The following is an 18,493-nucleotide window of genomic DNA, read 5'->3' as shown; positions in this document are numbered from 1 at the left end:
TATATATATATATATATATATATGTATGTATAAAATTGACAACCCTGAGCAACCACTTCAAAAGACGGTTGAATAACAGAGTTTCTTAAGCCAAAGGCTTTTCCACATCTGCTGCGAGACATAATGTTACTGCAAATCCTTCCTGCCTACAGCTATTAAAATCCACAAAAACTGGAAAAATAAGTTAAAACAGCTTTTTTCTTTATTTCCTTTTGAATACAGTATTTTCGAAATGAATTGTATGCATTAATGTACTTCTGCATTACAGGATAACACTCAAGGGTAAGTTGCAAGCTTAGCTATAGACCCTTTTTCAGTCTACATCATAGTTGCATCAGAGTGTTGGCTTGAGGCAAAACAATCTGACAAGCTGGATGCGACCAATAAACCAGCACAGGGTCATCTACTGTACACATGGAAGCTTAAATAGTTTTTTGTTTTTTATTTTGTTTTGTTGGTTGCCTGAATCAACAGAGTACAATAAGAAGTTTTATCCCATCCTGCTTTCGGTAAATTAAGGTACATAAAATATAATCTTTTGTTGGTATGCATTTTGGATTTCTTAAGTAACATTAATCACCCAGTGATGCAAGTGTAGTTTGCTGTACAGATCTAGCTGCTTCTTCTTTTTAAACTGACCCAAGCCTACTACATGGTTATCTTCTGGTCTTAGCACAGGTACTGTAGCTAGAACTTCGGATCAATCTGTTTTCCAGTTAGCTAGGTGTAGGTATCACACCACAAGCCAGAGTTAATCCTATTACTTTGTCCATTCATTGCATTGGTGTGTACGACTCAGCTAAGCTTGTTCCATCCTTTAAAGTTAATAAAAAAAAAAATAAATCCTTGCCCCAGACAGTAAATAACCCTAGGCAATATATTAAGGTAAAAACCAAATTTTCTAAAGCTGTATTTTTAAAAAAGCTGACAAAACTTACTAGATACTGAACCTGAACCGCTCTGCAGGAATCTTTCTGCCCCCAGCTAGGCTCCGCCCACAGAAATATGTCACAATGTTTACCACCTGAAAAAGGGTCTATAGTGCACCAGAGGGCAAGTGACCTGTAATGTGTGATTATATACATTTTCAGGCAAAGACTAATATTTTTTTCTTAGACATTCCTATAACAAAATTAAATGGGCCAATCCCCATGCAAATCTTGAGTAATTAGGCTCTAACCATGTGCACCGGATGTGAAATGCCTATTTTTAGCCAATTTAATCATTACAAGTGGGAATTAATGAGAAAGTGATATTGTTTTACCTACCAACCAGATTATTTTTTTTTTTTTTACCTTTTCTGGGGGTTTTTTTCACTCAACTATAGCCCTTCACTACACGGCTGGATCAGAATGTCTGAAGCAAAATTTTTTTGCTGCTGTCACACTATTCACTATATCATCGTGTTTGATTGCTCGTTGAAATATGCGTTCTGTGCAGATCCTATCATGCAGTAGTTAAGCACATATTCTGTAGCATCAAGCCCATCAATGACTTATGAGCTTGGGCTTGCTTTTTAAACACTCTTGCTCAGAATAGTTATTTTGTGTTTTTGGTTCCACTACAAAGAAAAAACAGAAAAAACAAAACAAAAAAAACTCAAGCACATCAGGAAATCACTTCAGGTACGTGGTTACCCAAACTGTGTTTTTGTCAAGTCTGCCAAGAAAACCAGCAGGCAGAACTGCTTTTAACAGGAAAAAAACAAAGATGCAAAAACACAGCAGTTTCATGTGTCAGGAGTTTCTGAGTGGCATGCTTGTTGATTTAAAACCTAATATGCTACAGACAGAACTCTAAAACCAAAGCTGAGTGGTATCATGAATGTGTTGTAGTGAAACAAGGACTGCTTGGACTTCTACATCAGAAAAAAACAACTACATTCACTTATGGCACAATTCAGGAGAGCTAGCAGCTTTGGGAAAGATCCAGCGGTACACATGCACCTTAAAAGCGAAGGACAAGGCTTTGATGACCACGTTGTTCAGGTCTTGGACAGATGGTTTTGAAAGAGGAGTAAAGGAAAAAATCTTTGTCAAAAGTCAACACTGAAAAGATGGGTAGAATTGAAGATTTAGCTCTCTAGCATACAGTATACCACTCTCTTAAAACCCATTATAATTAAGCTTACATCTCACTATAGTTCTGATGACCAAGTACATAATTCCCACTTAATAGCTGACTCCAACAATTTAGGAGAATTGTAGGGGGTTATTGATTTGCATCTGACTTGGAATGCCTTCTTCTATCCTTACACCTCCATTATGTTATTTGTCATTTTTCATCTTTGTTGATAAACACAACAGCTTCTAATTTTCTCAGCCTCATGGTCTGTTTTTTTTTTTTATTTTGGTGACTAAAATATGGACTATATAGTCTTAAATTCATAGAACAGCACTGCAAGAGCGTTATTTATCTTTCCAAACAAAGAAAAGAAAAAAAGATAGTATTAGCCTTATTCTGTATTGTAAAAACAAAAAAAATATTATAGCGTTGCAATCAAATCACAATCTTGTAGAATATTGTAGCTTACTTTTAAAATTGTTTCCATTGCATTGATGCCTACTCGTGGCTCATAACTTAACGTGAAATAGATATTGATGTTAATTTTACTCATTGATGGGTTGTATTTTTTTTTGTTTCAAATGAATGAAAATTTTCCTTGTTTCCCTCTGCTGACACAGTGTTGCATTAATCTCTAAGTGGCTTTCCCAGCTGTACCCAATATTCTGGCCAACTTTACAGGGAAGAGTAAGCCACAGGTCTAAAGTTTATAACACCACACTACATCTAGAAGTAGATATTTCTTTACAAAATTTTAGTGCCTCATCAGGTCACCCAAAAATGACTTATTTGATTATAAGAGTTGCTCACAATCTGCTGATTGTGTTGATATTTATTGACAAAGCGAAAGGATTTCTGTTGATATTTATATTTGTGACACCTGATGATTAAGAGCTGCCACTCATTCGCCATGTTTTTCCTACCTGAGGTGTCCCTGTACTTACAAATTTCCCTTTTAAAAATCAGGCCATGCAGTTTCTACACAGAGACTCATGAATGCTAAAATGAAGTAATTTTGCCACAACAAGCAATAAAGTAATTAATCCTGAAACAAAAGATGGTGTGCTAAGCGGTATAGTTACCCACCCTCTTTCAGAACAGTATAGTTTAGAGTTAATTTTAAAACTTATTTCCTTTTTTCTATTCCATTTCTATTTTGACAAATAGATTAAACATATTAAGTATATTTGAACTGAAGTGCATTTAAGCTAATGAATAAAGTTGATAATTACTCTGTGGTAAAAGAACCCACTGGCCTTGCCATCACTCTTGCTGCAGTCTGACCTCAATTAACCCATATAAACCTTCTCTGGCATGTGATTACGACTGCTTACTTGTCTAGAGAATGCTTCAGGTTTTAATGCACTTCTCTTGTAGATATGTGACCTTAAACATCTCATTAAATTGGTGGATGGTTTCTTTGAGATTGCTGGAACATCTCACCTGTCATTTAAAATTGTTTATTTAGTCTACATTATAGAACTCTAAATAGATGGACATAGAAATAACTGGATTACCTTATATGGGACAATATGAGCCTATATGAAACAGCATTGCTAATGTAGAAGTTAACTTGCAACTTAGTCATAAACAAACGTTTGACACTTCACATGAGCAAACTGAAACCCGATTCTTTCTCTGTTGTTTAGTGGTAGTTTTAGAAGGTAACTGGTGTGCCTTAGTTGAAGAAATATACACACTGTTGGTTTTCAGAGTTAAACAAAAAAGGAAGACAGCAAATTTAATAGCTCAGGAATTTATGTTTCACCTTTTGTAGTTGGAACAAAAGTTGACATGTTAGCATTTGAGTGAAACCCGGCATAGCCATGATCATGCTGGAATGGCTTTGCAGCAAGTCTCAGACAACCTTTAAGTTTAACAACAAAACCTTTAACTTCCATTTCTAGAAAATGCTTGAAAAAATACAGTTTGCCAATGCATCCCATCTGATAAAGGTTGAAATAAAATGAAAAAAATTATAGCGAAAAATGAATGACCAAAACAGGACTTATTCTGTAAACTCTGTTCGCAATTTTTGTTTTATTAAGCAGAAAAAAGGCTAAAAGCTAATTCTGTCAAGAGCAGGTGAAATCTTATTTTCTACTGGCAAATCATTACAAAACAATAAACAAAAAATAATATAAAAAAGGACTCAATAAAATCCTTTTAGTTCTATCCTTGGCTCAAACTTTGCAGTTTTGGTGCTTAGCATTTTAATTCAACTCCATTGAGCTCTTTATTCTATTTATTAAAATGCTTTAATGGTATTTTGTCACTTTTTTTACTTGATGTCATGCACCGTCTCTGCAAGAAAAAACTTTCAAAGCAGATTTTTCCTAAAACTGTAAGAACTCAAACTCCGCTTAGACTTGTGCCTTGTATAACATGACTTTGGATGATTCAGAACAAAATAAACTTCACTCGCCTGTGAGATTATTTCTCTAATCCGATGTGTTGTTTGAAGGATACTTCCAGTTGTGAATATTAAAATAAAAGCCCTTGGCTTTGTTCATTCAGAGGTTAAACACTATTTCAGTTAATTGCTATAATTTTTCCCATCAGTTATGTTGTATTTAAATCTCACATTTAAAACTCCACACTAATCAAAATAACATAAAAAAAAAAAAAAAGTTTCCCAGTGTTATAAAGATTTTAGCTCAGGCTGTGAATTCTACAATACAAATCCTTTATAGTCTATGCAAAAATATTTAATTAATCCGAATATTATTGAGAAATAATTTTGCTACACTAACGTGATACATTTGTGCATGTCTGATTATGCCAAAGTAGAACACTTCCTGTAAATGTTTATTTATTTATTAAGATTTATTTATTAAGATTTTACATTTTAAATAAATAAATAAAAATACATTTACAGCATTTACAGCTTACTAGGATGTGATCTATGTTTAAATAGGCAACACAAGAAGGTAAAATAGACACAGACTCAGTGGGATGAGTGGGAGAATCTAGACTAAATGTTTTTTGCTTGTTTGTTTGTTTCAGGAGAAGAGAATTCACCAGGTTGGCTGTATGGAGAAGATGAAGGGAAGACAATAGTACCATTTTCATGTCCGCTGCTTGCCTGTCACATGCCTGTTTTTGCTACGAGGTCACCAGAGAGAAAGGTAGATTTCCTTTAACTCAATCAGTCAAGCAATGAAGTCACCACTCTACAATATGCATATTTTTCAATATATGCTTTTAAAAAGAGTGAGAGACACTGTAATGGTAAAGAAAGAAAAATCATTTGGAAATTCAATGTTAATTGTAAACATTACAGTTTTTTTCATATTATGCAGCCCTCTTACCGACCTTGGTGCACAGAAATGAAGGTGACTATATAATGCAAGTTTGTGTAGCCTTACTTTTTGAACCCAAAGGTGGTAAACAAACCTCCAAAAAGCAATTTTGGAAGGGTGGCAAGACATCCATGTTTATTGAGGACAGTTAACATTAGCAAAATCTATCCTAGAATTTTTTTTATTTTAAGGTCTTAAGAACAAGCAAAAAATTGTTCTCAAAATGACATTTTTAATTATAACAGCAGATTCTGTGGCAGCTCCTAAAACAAAAAAGGATAAAACAGCAGTGAACAAACTTATTTGGTTTAATGGTGCTACACCAAAGTCTGTGACCCTGACACTTGATAAACACTAGTCTGCAGCCCATTAGTTATTTTCTTCACTGACACAGAGATGATCCAATCATACAATATCCTGAAAACATTTCCCCTCTGACAGGGTCACACATGTAAAAAAGAATTACACTATGGTGTGCTGTAATAATAATCAATGAGCCCGGTAGTCATGGCGAGAGGAGGGACAGCTAACTGCAACATATATATATATAATCTGCAACAATACTTGAGTTATAAAATGGCTTTTTGTCCTTAACTCCTGTGTAATCTGATAACACATAAATAAGATCTTTAACAGTAAGTTAATGTTTTTACATTCAAATTATAATGTCAACTATTATGAATTGGGACAATATTTTAATTTTTTTAGCAAAAAAAAAAAAAGGAGACATGACCAGGTCACTTCAACAACGCTTTAACTTTTAGACTTATTAGGAGTTGAAGTTTATTCCATGCCTGTTTTTGCTACAAGGTCAGCAGAGAGAAAGTTACATTTTCTACCATGTAGTTGGTGGGTTGGTGTGGTCTCAGATGTCGGGCCTGATTTTCTGTCCCAGTCCACTCCTGAGTATGTGTGAATTGATTAACTACGTTTGCACTGAGCTGATCTTTGCAGTGAAAAGGTTTGTTTCGCCCAAGAAAACATTAGTAGTGTTGCCATCATTTACTGTGTCCGGATAAAATTCAGTTTAGGATCTTATTTGTTTTTTTAAAGAGAAGTACTGAAGTGCAAAATAAAAACAAGGGTAAATTAATCATCAAACAAAAGAAAAAGCAACACATGGGTAACTGCAGTATGAGTTAGAGAGAAGAATCGTAAAAGCATGGATAAAAAAATCAAAAAAAAATCCTTGTAAACCGCTTCCTACAGTGTCAGCAACCATTTATTCAAATCTTTTATATAATAATTGAATGGTGACCTTCAGGTTGTATTTTCAGAGCTATTTATGAGTTGTTTGACTAATTCACCATAATGATTTGGTAATATAGGCTTTCAGGCTTTGTTGCATTTGTCTGTTTAGTTTACAGGTATGGAATTTGTAAGGAAAAGCAAAAAAAGTCATAGAGAAACTCTGAAAGAGGCAAAAACCCATGAACTGAAAAATGAGGGATAATCACCTGGTTTAACTTGCATTTAAACTGTTCAGATCGTAACCCCAAATAATACTAGTTATTTTGAGTTTTTGAAGTTGAATCTAGGAAGAATGATGGAAGATATGGCAAAAAGGAGGAAAAGAACAGAATAGAGTTGAAAAAAAAGGAGCGCAGAAGATGGTCAAGGCTGAATGCATGAATAAATGATACACCACCCTTAGTACATAATTTCTACGAATATCGCCTTATTTCATGATAATCTTGGGAAATCCTAACACCACCGAGGAGCAAGATCTTCCTGTTGCTACACTTGATTTTCATTGCAGTCACAAAGTGTTGCTGCTTATGTAACTTTTTAACCGGTTATGTAAGAAACCATGAAACAACGGTAAAGGAACCATGGCAACCTGCTAATGTAAGCTTATGCTACAGCCTCTTTAGCATGCATATGCTCAAGTGAAATTGCTATACATACTCTGGAAAGCAAAAAAAAAAAGGTGTATGAAAATGGGGTTAAAATGAGCTTTGTCCCCAAGAAAAAAAAAAGTTACAGAAGGGTGGAAAATGTACAATACCAGGTTAAGACTCCAATATCAACATGTACCTATATCACTATTGAGATAAAGTGAATAGGTTTGCCCTATAGCATTTCATCTGTACCAACGGCTGTAACATAGGAAGAATTGGGGAAATAGAAAAATGACAAAGACAGTATCAAAAGCAACTGCAAGCTGGACATATGCAATAAAATATTTTATTGCAATCGTTAAAGGAGCTGCAGAGTTGAACTGATGATAAAACCCTTGCATTCCAGCAAGAAGATCCTGGAGTTTTTCTAAATGGAGGTTGTATGCTCTGCCGCTGCATGTGTGGGCTTCCTTTTGGTTCTAAGTTTATGTGTTTTTTCATTCTGTTATTATTAGGTGTGTCAAAATTGTAACCTGCATTTTAACAAAGGATTATTAGGTCCAAGAACCCAAAATCACTTTACATCACACCCAGTCTTTCACCAATTGATGCACACTCACACGCTTATGGTGGTGAGCTACATCTAAACTGCTTCTGCCCTGGTGCAGACTGACAAAAGCAAGGCTGCATTACAAAGGCTGCCACTAGGCTGTCTGACTGATGTTAACTAAGTGGGATTCGCCAATTAGTTCAGATTAGGTGTTTTTTTGTTTTCTTTTAAGTATGCTCAAAAACTGTACAGCATCAATGACTGATGCATGAATCAAACAGTCAGAGACAATATGACCTGTGCCCTTTTCTAAAAAAATATATTTCTGGTAGGATACAGAAAAGGTCAGTAGTCATATTTGACACTACGACACGTAGACAATGGATTATTGTAACTGTGTGGATTATGACCTTAAAACAACAAAGGTACAGTAAGCAAGAACTTATATTTTTATATTCATGAAATGAGCCTCAATATTCCCCTTTAACTGCTGGTTCAGTGAGTTCTGCTTTATGAGGATCAATAGCTGCAATAATCAAAGAAAAATGCCATGGTGTAAATATTTTTACTGTAAGATTTCACAGTCATCATGAGCCATGACAACATTTTATTTAGTCTGAGATGGCTGGATCCAGCGTTGCTCTAATCACTGAATATACTTGCAGTGCAATGTGTGTCTTCAAGTCAGGATCAAAGGGATTTAGATTTTGTATTAGTAGAATTATTTTGTTTTTTATGAAATTACAGTCTCAAACTGGCTTCTATACAATTTGTCAATGCCTAACAAACCATTTCCTTTATTTTCAAATTATATTTAATCATTTATCTATCCAACAGAAGGGGAGCCTTGAGACCAAGACAAGTCTCAGATCTTAATGCCATGGTCTTGGTCTCAAGACCCCCCTTTCTGATGGGACATGGTTTGTACAGGAATGCAACCTACAGAAATGGAATTTAGTTGTCTTTTTGTTAAATGGATAGCCTCTAATATTTTTACCTACGTAGATGCCATATGTTATACTCTTAATTTGCTTACCTTTAAGGAAGTCTTAGTTGGTGAAATGAAATAAAAAAAAATGCAAAAAGATAAAATAAAATACCTTTTTAAGATAAAATGTCTGAAAGGTTGGAAACAGGCGAGAGTGTATCGGGAGATGGTGATGTAGAACAACAAGACCTCCCTCATCCTTGGCCCTATCTCAAAGAATTTTTCAAAATAGTCGAAAAATTGAGCTTAATTCATATAGTGGCTTCTGGCTGCTTTTTTTTAAAGGTTACTTTATACTTTTATACTTTAAGTAGTTTTTGGAGCACATACTTTTTCACCTTTACTTGAGTAAAGAGGTCAAGTCGATACTTCAACTTTTACCAGTGTTTTTAAACTGCAGTATCTATACTTCTACTTAAGTAACAAATGCGTGTACTAACCCCTTGGTTTTGTCTGTGGAGTCATGTTGAGCTTGCTATTCATTTAAGGTGAAGGAAGAAACCACCACCCACTGGAAGCCTAAAGCTCTTGAAAGTTTTTTTAGGCTTCATTCAAGGATTTTAAAATCTAAGCCACTGAGTTTCTTAAATCATCATATTCAGAGAGCATATTAATTTGTGAAGATGCTAATCTAAACTGAATTAAATTCAGGTCAACACCTAAATTTAAGATACGGTGATGGTTTCTTTTTACATTTTGCTGGAGGAAAAGTTTTTTTTTTCCATTTACTGCTTGTTACTGTACTATTAAGCTGGCTCTCCTTTTGTATTCAAAGCCCTCTTTATTCTACTGTATGTAGTATAGATCCAAAAAGGATTTATATTCCCAAGACCCATTACTTTATATTTTAGTGAATAATTTATCAATTTCAATTCTTTTAAACAATACTGTATTCATCATAATTGTTCCTTAACTAATGATCAAATTTACCCCAAATTTGGCAAATGCATTTCCATGAATACAATCTTTCCTTCTATCACGGTCCCAAAAAATGTGTTGGTTGAGATTTTGGGACTGTTGAGGCCATTGTATTGCTTTTAACATATGATGGCACATAATCCAGTAAGAAACGTAAACCTTAAAATGCAGAAAGGACATCTTTTTATATTATCAGCAGTTCTGACTCTATTAGCTGAACATTGCATCTGAAATCAAGAGACTGTGAATTTTACTATGCTTCCTGTTTCAGACAACAGGAATGACAGCATTTTCATTTTCATCGTCAAAAAATATGTAGAGACCCTTCATAAGCATATTCACTACTGCAGGGAGAGACTTTTACTGCACGGACAGCGCAGAGGAGCTGAGATAAAGGCTTGAATGGCGCTTAAAAGTGCTTATTGTGGACTGATGATCAAGATGCTTTCATTGCTACTCACATAGACTGAGAGTAGATGGAGGGGATCTCTGCATATTTAATTACACTGTTTCTAAACTGGAAAATCTCTATGAAGTAAAAGGCTAAATGTTCCTTTGATTTTCTCACTATATATTGGGGGAGTGTTGGCCTAGTGTTTAGAGTAGTGCGCTTGTGCTCTGAGAAGTTTGCAAGTACCCAGTTCGATCTCCCCAGCCTGCATTTAGGGTCCCAGAGCAAGACCCTTAACCCCACAGTGCTCCCCGGACGCCGCACAAGGGCAACCCAATACTCCTTAAGGGGATGTGTTAAATGCAAAGAGTGAATTTCTCCAGTGTGAGATCAATAAAGTCACATTATTTTTATTTATTTGTATTATTATTTTCGGTCAACAAACACTTCATCGCATCTATTAGAAGCATCTCTAAACTAGCACTTACACCTATTTTTATCCTGTGGAAACCTAGTAACATGCAAAAATTATAAAGTTCTAAAACATTTACCTTGCTTTCTTATAATTTTAGGATTACATTCAAAATTAAACTTCATAACCACGTCTACTGTACATCAATGTATTGCAGTTGTCCTGATTTACTTGTCCTACCAAACAGACCATAAAGGTGAAGATTAGTAGTTTTCAGATTATAGTCCTTTTAATTATTAATATTAATGTCTTATATACAGTATTGTGATTAAATTCCCAGTTTTATTTAGTTGCTTTTAGAACAGCAAATGCATGTACATAAATTTATATCTTATCTCATAAAAAGTAAGCGCATAGCTACTTTTCCTAGTGACTAGTTGCTTTTTTTGTGGGTTGATTGAGTCATCATGTTGGGTACCTTTCGGGAAGGGTAATACATCTGTATTTCACACTAACAGCTGCATGATGTAAAACCATTGTTTGTATTCTGGATGTCTGAAAGACAAACAAGGCCTTTTATTCAACTCTAACTGGAAGAACAGCAATTATACCAATATTATCATGAATTCTTTATAAAGTAATTATTTCTTTAGTTTTATGAAATAAAAACATTCTATATAACTACTTGTTTCTCTCCTATCTAAATGGGTTTTAGCACTGCATATTTTGTTTTCTTACCGGTAGTTGTTCTTAAGTGGTAGTGTTTATGACGAAAATAGCTTCAAATTTGATTACATTGCATACATCAATGCGATTTGACTTTACTGACATGAGCTCCTCCTCTGAACAAGCCATTAGTCCATAGTCTTGAATGATTGTTTTTTTTTTTTTCTTATATATTACAGGGAGATATTGCATCAAAAGAGATTATAAAGTGCATTTCTATACACTGACTTCCTAATGCAATTAAAGCCCACTAAAAACGCACCATCTCACTGATGATCACATATGCATTGACTATTGGAATGACAAGGTGACACATGAGCATTTCTTCAAAATGCTACATGAATTTCGATCAATATGGGATGTTAAGACCTAAAAGCTTTCGAGAGATTTAACGGTCAGGCCAAGCAAGGGATATACTTTAAGGGTTTAAGAGTCAGTAAAATTGGTTTTAAATATAGTGTATTTTTAGACCTCAGAGAGAATATTTTTAACCATCTTCTATGGTTTTGAACCTCTTCTGTTCTGTATATGTTGGGTTGTAAAGGTTGGGTCAAATTACCATTTCTTTTGAGGGTAGGGGGTGGGTTATGAATTCATAATGCAATTATCTTAATGGCAGATTAACCCCATGTGTTAGTAAATGTTATAGCATTTCCCTAAGACCTGTGCATTAACCTGTACTCTGCTAGCCATATGGAGTAATGAGTAAAGTCAGGTGAGACAACAGCTGGAAGCCTGAAAACTCAAATTTTGACATGGTAGATAGGGTTTTCCCACAAGATATTGAAGACATCCAGAAAGTCTCTGGCAAAAGGCTGTTACTTGTTACCGGATGCTCAGCCAAATCAATATTCCTGGAGCCAGAGGGACTCTGCAATCTCTAAGGGTTGTTTCAAATTCCAAACTTTATGCATAAATTTAGCACATATGAATACGCCTGAACAGCTAAGCAAAATGACTCACCATATAATTTTTTTTAATTTATTTTCTATGATTAAAGATAAATATTTTTTAAGCATTTTGTTGCTTTTATGTTGCTTATTCCTTTCTTATGGTGTGAAATACAAATATTGTACCATATAGGAAGAAGTGCTTTCTGCAGCTTTCCTATTTCCTATGTAAACAGAATGTGTGTGTATGTGTTGAAGGAATGAGATCTAGGTATCAGAAAGCTGTAGAGGTAGGCAGTTTTTTCTTATACTTTTCTGACTAAAGAGAAGGTAGAATTAAATAGAGTGACTTTAAGTCCTTCATGCAGAGCAGAGTGTGATTAGGGGCTTAACTCAGCAGCAGGCCCCCTCCATTTTTGCCTCAGCCGTTGCCTCTGAGAAACACACACGCCTCTCTGTGCCAAAGCTCCACAGCTCTTTCTTCAGTTTTGCAGCCTCTCTTGGCAGTCTGAGTTACAGTGAGAAGACAGGATGAAGAAAAAGAAGCATAAAAGAAATCCGAGATTAAAAGAGATGTGGCCGAAGGGGCCAGAGCCATTTCCTGCAAAAAAAAATTAGTTCTGAAGCAGCTAAGTATGAACAACACATACAGGTTACCTAAGGGAGCTTAGTCCACTGCTAGGTGCACACAGTTCTGTACATCGAGGTCCACTCAGTGGGAGCTTGAGAGGGCTAAGGGGCAAACTCGTTAGGCTCCGGAGATAAACCTTATCACAAGTCTGCGAAGTGAGAACAGCAGGGGAACACCGACTTCTCTCAATTTATCACTTTCATTCTTCTGTGCTTCCCCTCTTTTCTTTTACTCACAAACATAGGCTCACACACACATGCAGAAAAATCACACTCTCCCTTAGTTAATAGACAAACCACATTTTGATGTTTAGGGAGTCGTGGCACGCTCCTTTTCAGTGGCCTTTCTGCCATTTCGAAAGATGAAACAGAGCAGGTTTGGCAGCTTGCCCATCGGGAGCTGCGAGGTGGTTAGGTTAAGGGATTAATATGACATACTAAAGCCAAAAGGGTAACAGATTCTTACACTGGAGAAATAACTGTTAAATGGAACAATTATTGCCAGGTTCTGCAGTATTAGCACATTCGTGCTTGAAGTTCATTCTACCAGGATGAATGCTTTAGGTTGATACAGATAAACAGTCCAAATATCGGCGAAGAATCAGATGGCACTTCCCTTCCATCCATCGTCAGCCGCTTATCTGTCAGGGTCACGGGTGGCTGGTGCCTATCTCCAACAGTCTTTGGGCGGGGTATACCCTGGACAGCTCTCCAGTCCATTGCAGGCTGATGACTCTTTTAACCTACAATTCTAAAGAGGTTTCATTAAGTTTTTACTCTGGTTTGGTTAGGATGCTAAAATGCATTACTTGAAATATTTAGTTTCTCTTAGTGCAAAGTGTACATACCAATAAAGGGCACATCTATGAAAGGCACTAATCTGACACTGCAGCAAGCTGTTCACCAAATAGCATCATAGCGTGTTGATAAGGGGCTTAAATTACATACCTGTCTTTATCTAGGACACACATTTTTCTTGTACTATATTTCTTTTAAACAGCTTATTCAGCAAAGCTCTGGAGAAGATCAATGCTTTGTTGCTGTCCTGTTTTAAGCGTTCCCACAGAGTATCATGAACCTTTTATATTTGCAGTATTTCATGATGAGACAGGAATTTCTTGGCCACATAATTCACGTAAGAAAGCAAAGCATTTTCTGCAGCCCTAAAATGGTTATGTTATTTCAAAATGCTAGACTTTGGGAATGTCAAATGCATGTTTATAAGGAATTAGATGAGGACAGGGTTTGGAATATACAGTATGATAGCAAAGGAGCATGCATACCTTGGTAAATTGCCTTACATACAAAGTACAGAATGATACTATGGGAAGGGTTATTTGGTGAATTTATGTTTGCTTATTTCTTCTAAAAAGATTGTGTCTGTATCTTGAGTACAAAGTTCTACGTCTGATGCCTTTCTAGATTGATGTCACATATTGTGAATCTTTATGCTAGCATATCTTTCTTTAAATCAAACTGTGCAATTAAGCCTAGAACACTATCAAATCTATTATAGGTTGCACTGTAACTTCCCTCAGCATCCATTGAAATTGCTTTCTTCGAGGTCACTTGGGTCTGTACTTGTTTACTTGGCTAGCTAGTACTTCAAGAAAATGTTGTCTATGCTCCTCTTACTCACTGTGTCATCCATCTTCCCTGCTGATGGAGTGATAAGCGAAAGGCATTGAGCACTCAGCTACCACATAAAAGTGGCTGCATGCACAGAAAACAAGCTTGTTGAATGGCATCTTTTTGCACTATGAAACATTTTGTTCTCTTGCCTGCGTTTATAGCATTGTCTGAGAATGACTAATTTATGCAGGTAATGTTACAGAGTTCTTACTTTCAGAATAAACTACAGAGCTAGGTGTGAAGGCTGTTTTTGCATCATATCGCAGATAAGATGGTGTGTCATGAAATATGGATTAAAAAAGAGAAGGACAATGTGAAAAGGTGGCCTTTGCCTCAGGCTGTATCTTTCTGATGATTTATTTCCTCCTCCCTCAGACAGTTTTTTTATTCGAATTATCTAAGCCAAAGGCTTTAGGTTGACACCTACTGCAATGTTGCTTACTTGTTCTTCCTGAATGTTGTTTGCCACCTTTTAGAGAAGCAGATATCAATAACTGTTTGCGTTTGTTTGCAATAGAATAGAATAGAATAGAATAGAATAGAAAAAGCATTTTTTTTCTCCACATACATTCAGGTGGTCAAAGGGTCATTTTATTGCAGGAGACTTTTAAATTCAGATTTCTTCTCAATTTACGTACAACATTGAAATTTGAAATATTTACATAGCAAACGTATTCCCTTGATTATCATAGCAGCTTGATTATCATTTTCACATTGTTATTCAGTAATATTGGGTCAAATTTGTAGTGTATATTACATACTATATATTTTAACATAATATTCTTTAAGGGTCAGTAGTTCTTTTATTTAATTTAATTAATTTCTATATATTTTTAAATGATTTTACGCCCATATGAAGAAAACAATGTGGTTTTCCAAACAAAAAATTTTCATAAGTGCTTAATGACAAGTAGGAGAACTCTGTTTCTAATACTGCCGGTACCGACATTTTGGTTCCTTAAAGAGATTGTTTATGGCATTTGCAGTGAGATTCTTTTAAATGGTGAAGAGATTTTAGATTAATAATTGATTTAATTTTCCAAATTTTTTTCCTAATTTTGCGTAAAATATCGACATAAACTGATCTGAATATATAAAACTACTGTCATTTGTTAATGCTCCTCTTATTTAGATTTAGAAATTATATAATTGTATTTTTGTTTGTATATCAATATGTAGTTCAAGTAAGTTTGCTTTGTGATTTTGTAATTCAGAAAATGTTATATATGTGATCATATCATATACACATATATCACCCCGATGGAGTGTCAGAGAAAGAGTTTGGGTGATTCGACCTTTATATTGTTTTTGTTGACTGCTATCTGTGGAGTGTGCTTTGATTATTGTTCTATTTTTGACACTTTATTCTAAGTTGCTTATTTTTCCTTGATAAAGTTTTGAAAGATATTTTTTATCTAAGATGATTTTTTTTTCTTCACCAATGAGCATATCAGACAAGGTGCAGCTTGACCTCAGGACTCTTTCTTTGTCCCCAGAAGTCGCTCCAACAATAGGCCAAAGTTCAATACTATTCATACTATCAAGGAGTCTTCTTTAATCCTTGTTGGTAGCAACTAGTGCTCGATCACACTGAATCTGTGTCCATTGGATGTTCCTTCTGGTCAAAAGGCAGTTTTATTTTCTGCTTTGGTCATATGTATTACTATACATCACAGCCACATGCTTGTTGCAGAGGAAGGTTTCCTGCAAAATAGTTTACTTTATTCAATTACCTTTACTTTACCACATTGTTTTATAACTAGGTTAAAACTGGGAGGGATTGCCCTGAAATGTGTCAATGTGAATGATCTCAATTGACCAACTATTTTCCTTTGTAAAGTGCCTTAAGACATCTGGCTATATTAATATAAACAACTAAATTTACTTTATTTACTTAAGGCGTATCTGAATTTTAAAATTCAAGGTAAATGAACAAGAGTTAGGCATTAGTAAAAATTATGTTACTATATATCAATGTAGTGTATGTAAAATAAGTTTTAATTACAGTGGAATCCGCTTATAGTGGTCATGGATATAGTAATTAACTGCTTATATAGATCAAAAGGCTTAGGACAGAATCATTTCTATATAAATCATCTTTAAATAATTTGTTTATAGTAATCAAGAAATCTGCTTATAGTCTTAATTTTTGGCCATTTTATGAATGTAAACATGTGCAAAAACAATTTAAAAAAATTACGTGTAGCCTAGTTACTTTATTCTTTTTACTCCCATGATTGCTAGCTCGGAGGTACAAGAGTGCTTAGGTGCGGGTACCAGTGCTGCACGCAACGAGGAGGAGGATGAACAAGAAGAGACTGTTTTCTCTTCCAGAACTGAGATGAGGAATGCAGTTTGCATTTTAAAGACTGGTCTCCTGCATGTTGGTTTCAAAAACTTTGACCTTTTACATCGTTTTGAAAAAGAAGTGAACTCGATGTTGGACAACACTCTGATCCAGGGAACCATGGATAAATATGTTCAGTGATTTCTTAATGTGGCGCAGCAGATCCGCAACACAAAACAGTGGAAGGCTAGCTTTAATTTTCTGTAACTAAAAATGCACCTGCGGCACAGCAGAGCCGACGCACAGAATAAGTTACATAGGCCTACTGTAAGCTATCAGAGTTGTGTCTGCACATTGCAGATTTCTGTGCTGTGATTAACCATTTGTTTCAAACTTTATTTTCACACTTGTTAAAAAAAGATGCACCAGCGGCACATCAGAGCAACGCACAGCACATAATAAGTTATGTAGGCTACCAGAGTTATATCTGCGCACAGCGCAATATACTGTAATTAAACTTGCATGGTACTGTAATAAAATTCAGTAAATGTGGAAGCTATCTGTTTCATTTCACTTTTCTCGTTGAAAAACCATACAAATGGTATTTAGATGATGTTCTGCATAAAAATAAGTGAAATAACGGTAAATTTAAAGTTTTAGTAATCAACCGCTTATAGTGCTCAAATTGGCTCTGGTCCAACGTGACCACCATAAGTGGATTCCACTGTATAACTTTTTAAAAGTTATATCAAAGATGTCACCTCAATTATCCTGAGCAATCTCCCAACGAGTCAATTTCTATGAGTTATTATTTTGTGGAAATATAAATAATTGAAATGATTTCTTGTTTGTTAAATGTTTGCAAAAGGTACCAAGCACAATTTAGTTGCCTTAGTAGTTTCTTTACAAAATTCTTAACGGTTATATCTATCTTCAACTTCACAACAAACATCATTCTTGAATATAAAAATATTATTACCATGCATATCTGGTGTTTTTTTTTTTTTTTTTTTTAGGTCTTTCTTTGGAGGTTTATTTTTCCTGTAGATCTCACTGTAATATGTTTCCTTTATCTGATTAAAAAAAAGCAAAAATAAACTCATTGTATATATATATATATATATATATATATATATATATATATATATATATGTATACATATGTATATATACTGTATATGTTTTATTCCTAAATGCAATAATATTCAGAATAAGTATTACCTCGGTTTACTACTGCTTATCCCCGAAGCTTTTCATAGGTGACAGATGACCACTTGGCATAAGACAAGTAGAAGGAAATGTCATTCATATTCCACCAAGTGAAGCTGGATCAAGGTGGACTTGTCTTTGTGACTGGTCTGAATGTGCTTGCCCTAAAGACTCAGCAAATCCTACCTCTTGGCGCACCAAACTTGTCACTGTCAGAGTTAAAGGAGGCAGTGACAGCACACATCCCTTCGACTACTTAAGATTCCCAATCAAAGAGGACCTCCTGCTGAGGTCAGGGCATAAGTCAAACTTTCCTATTCGATAAGAACAACTCTTAAGACAGTTGTGACAGTCTCCAAAATCTTGGCTAATGTGCTAGGAATGTACTGAGGTCAGTCCTTTTGTTTTGTACTCTGACTGTGCTAAGTACGATTTGTGTCCAAGTATATATAACTCATGTGATGGTCAGTTTGGTACTTAGACGAATGAATCATCAAACTGTTGGCTCTACAACTCCCATTGTGAGGAACTGAAGCCTTATGTCAGCAGCAAAAAATATGAAAAGACCAGGCAAGTAGAAAGAAAATTTGCACTGCTGACATGTGCAAGGTTAGTAACAGGAGGTTGCCATGGAAGCCTTTTTATAAGTTTCAT

General features: G+C 35.2%; 1 protein-coding gene across 3 annotated transcripts in view; it reads left to right on the top strand.

Annotated features, from left to right (window-relative positions):
- The window catches only part of arhgef10l (Rho guanine nucleotide exchange factor 10 like), a 168,058-nt gene that overhangs the window by 97,988 nt on the left and 51,577 nt on the right, over positions 1-18,493 (top strand). For all 3 annotated transcript variants that reach the window (XM_015375350.1, XM_015375351.1, XM_015375349.1), the window contains one exon: positions 5,071-5,192. In XM_015375350.1, coding sequence (XP_015230836.1) covers positions 5,071-5,192 — 122 coding nt within the window. The remainder of the gene's footprint in view (positions 1-5,070; positions 5,193-18,493) is intronic.

Source organism: Cyprinodon variegatus, unplaced genomic scaffold (genome assembly GCF_000732505.1).
Source record: "Cyprinodon variegatus isolate N-32 unplaced genomic scaffold, C_variegatus-1.0 Scaffold117, whole genome shotgun sequence".
In the NCBI taxonomy this organism is placed as follows: Eukaryota; Metazoa; Chordata; class Actinopteri; order Cyprinodontiformes; family Cyprinodontidae; genus Cyprinodon; species Cyprinodon variegatus.
Note: the sequence above shows the minus strand (reverse complement) of the source record. Positions and strands in the feature narration are given on the sequence as shown.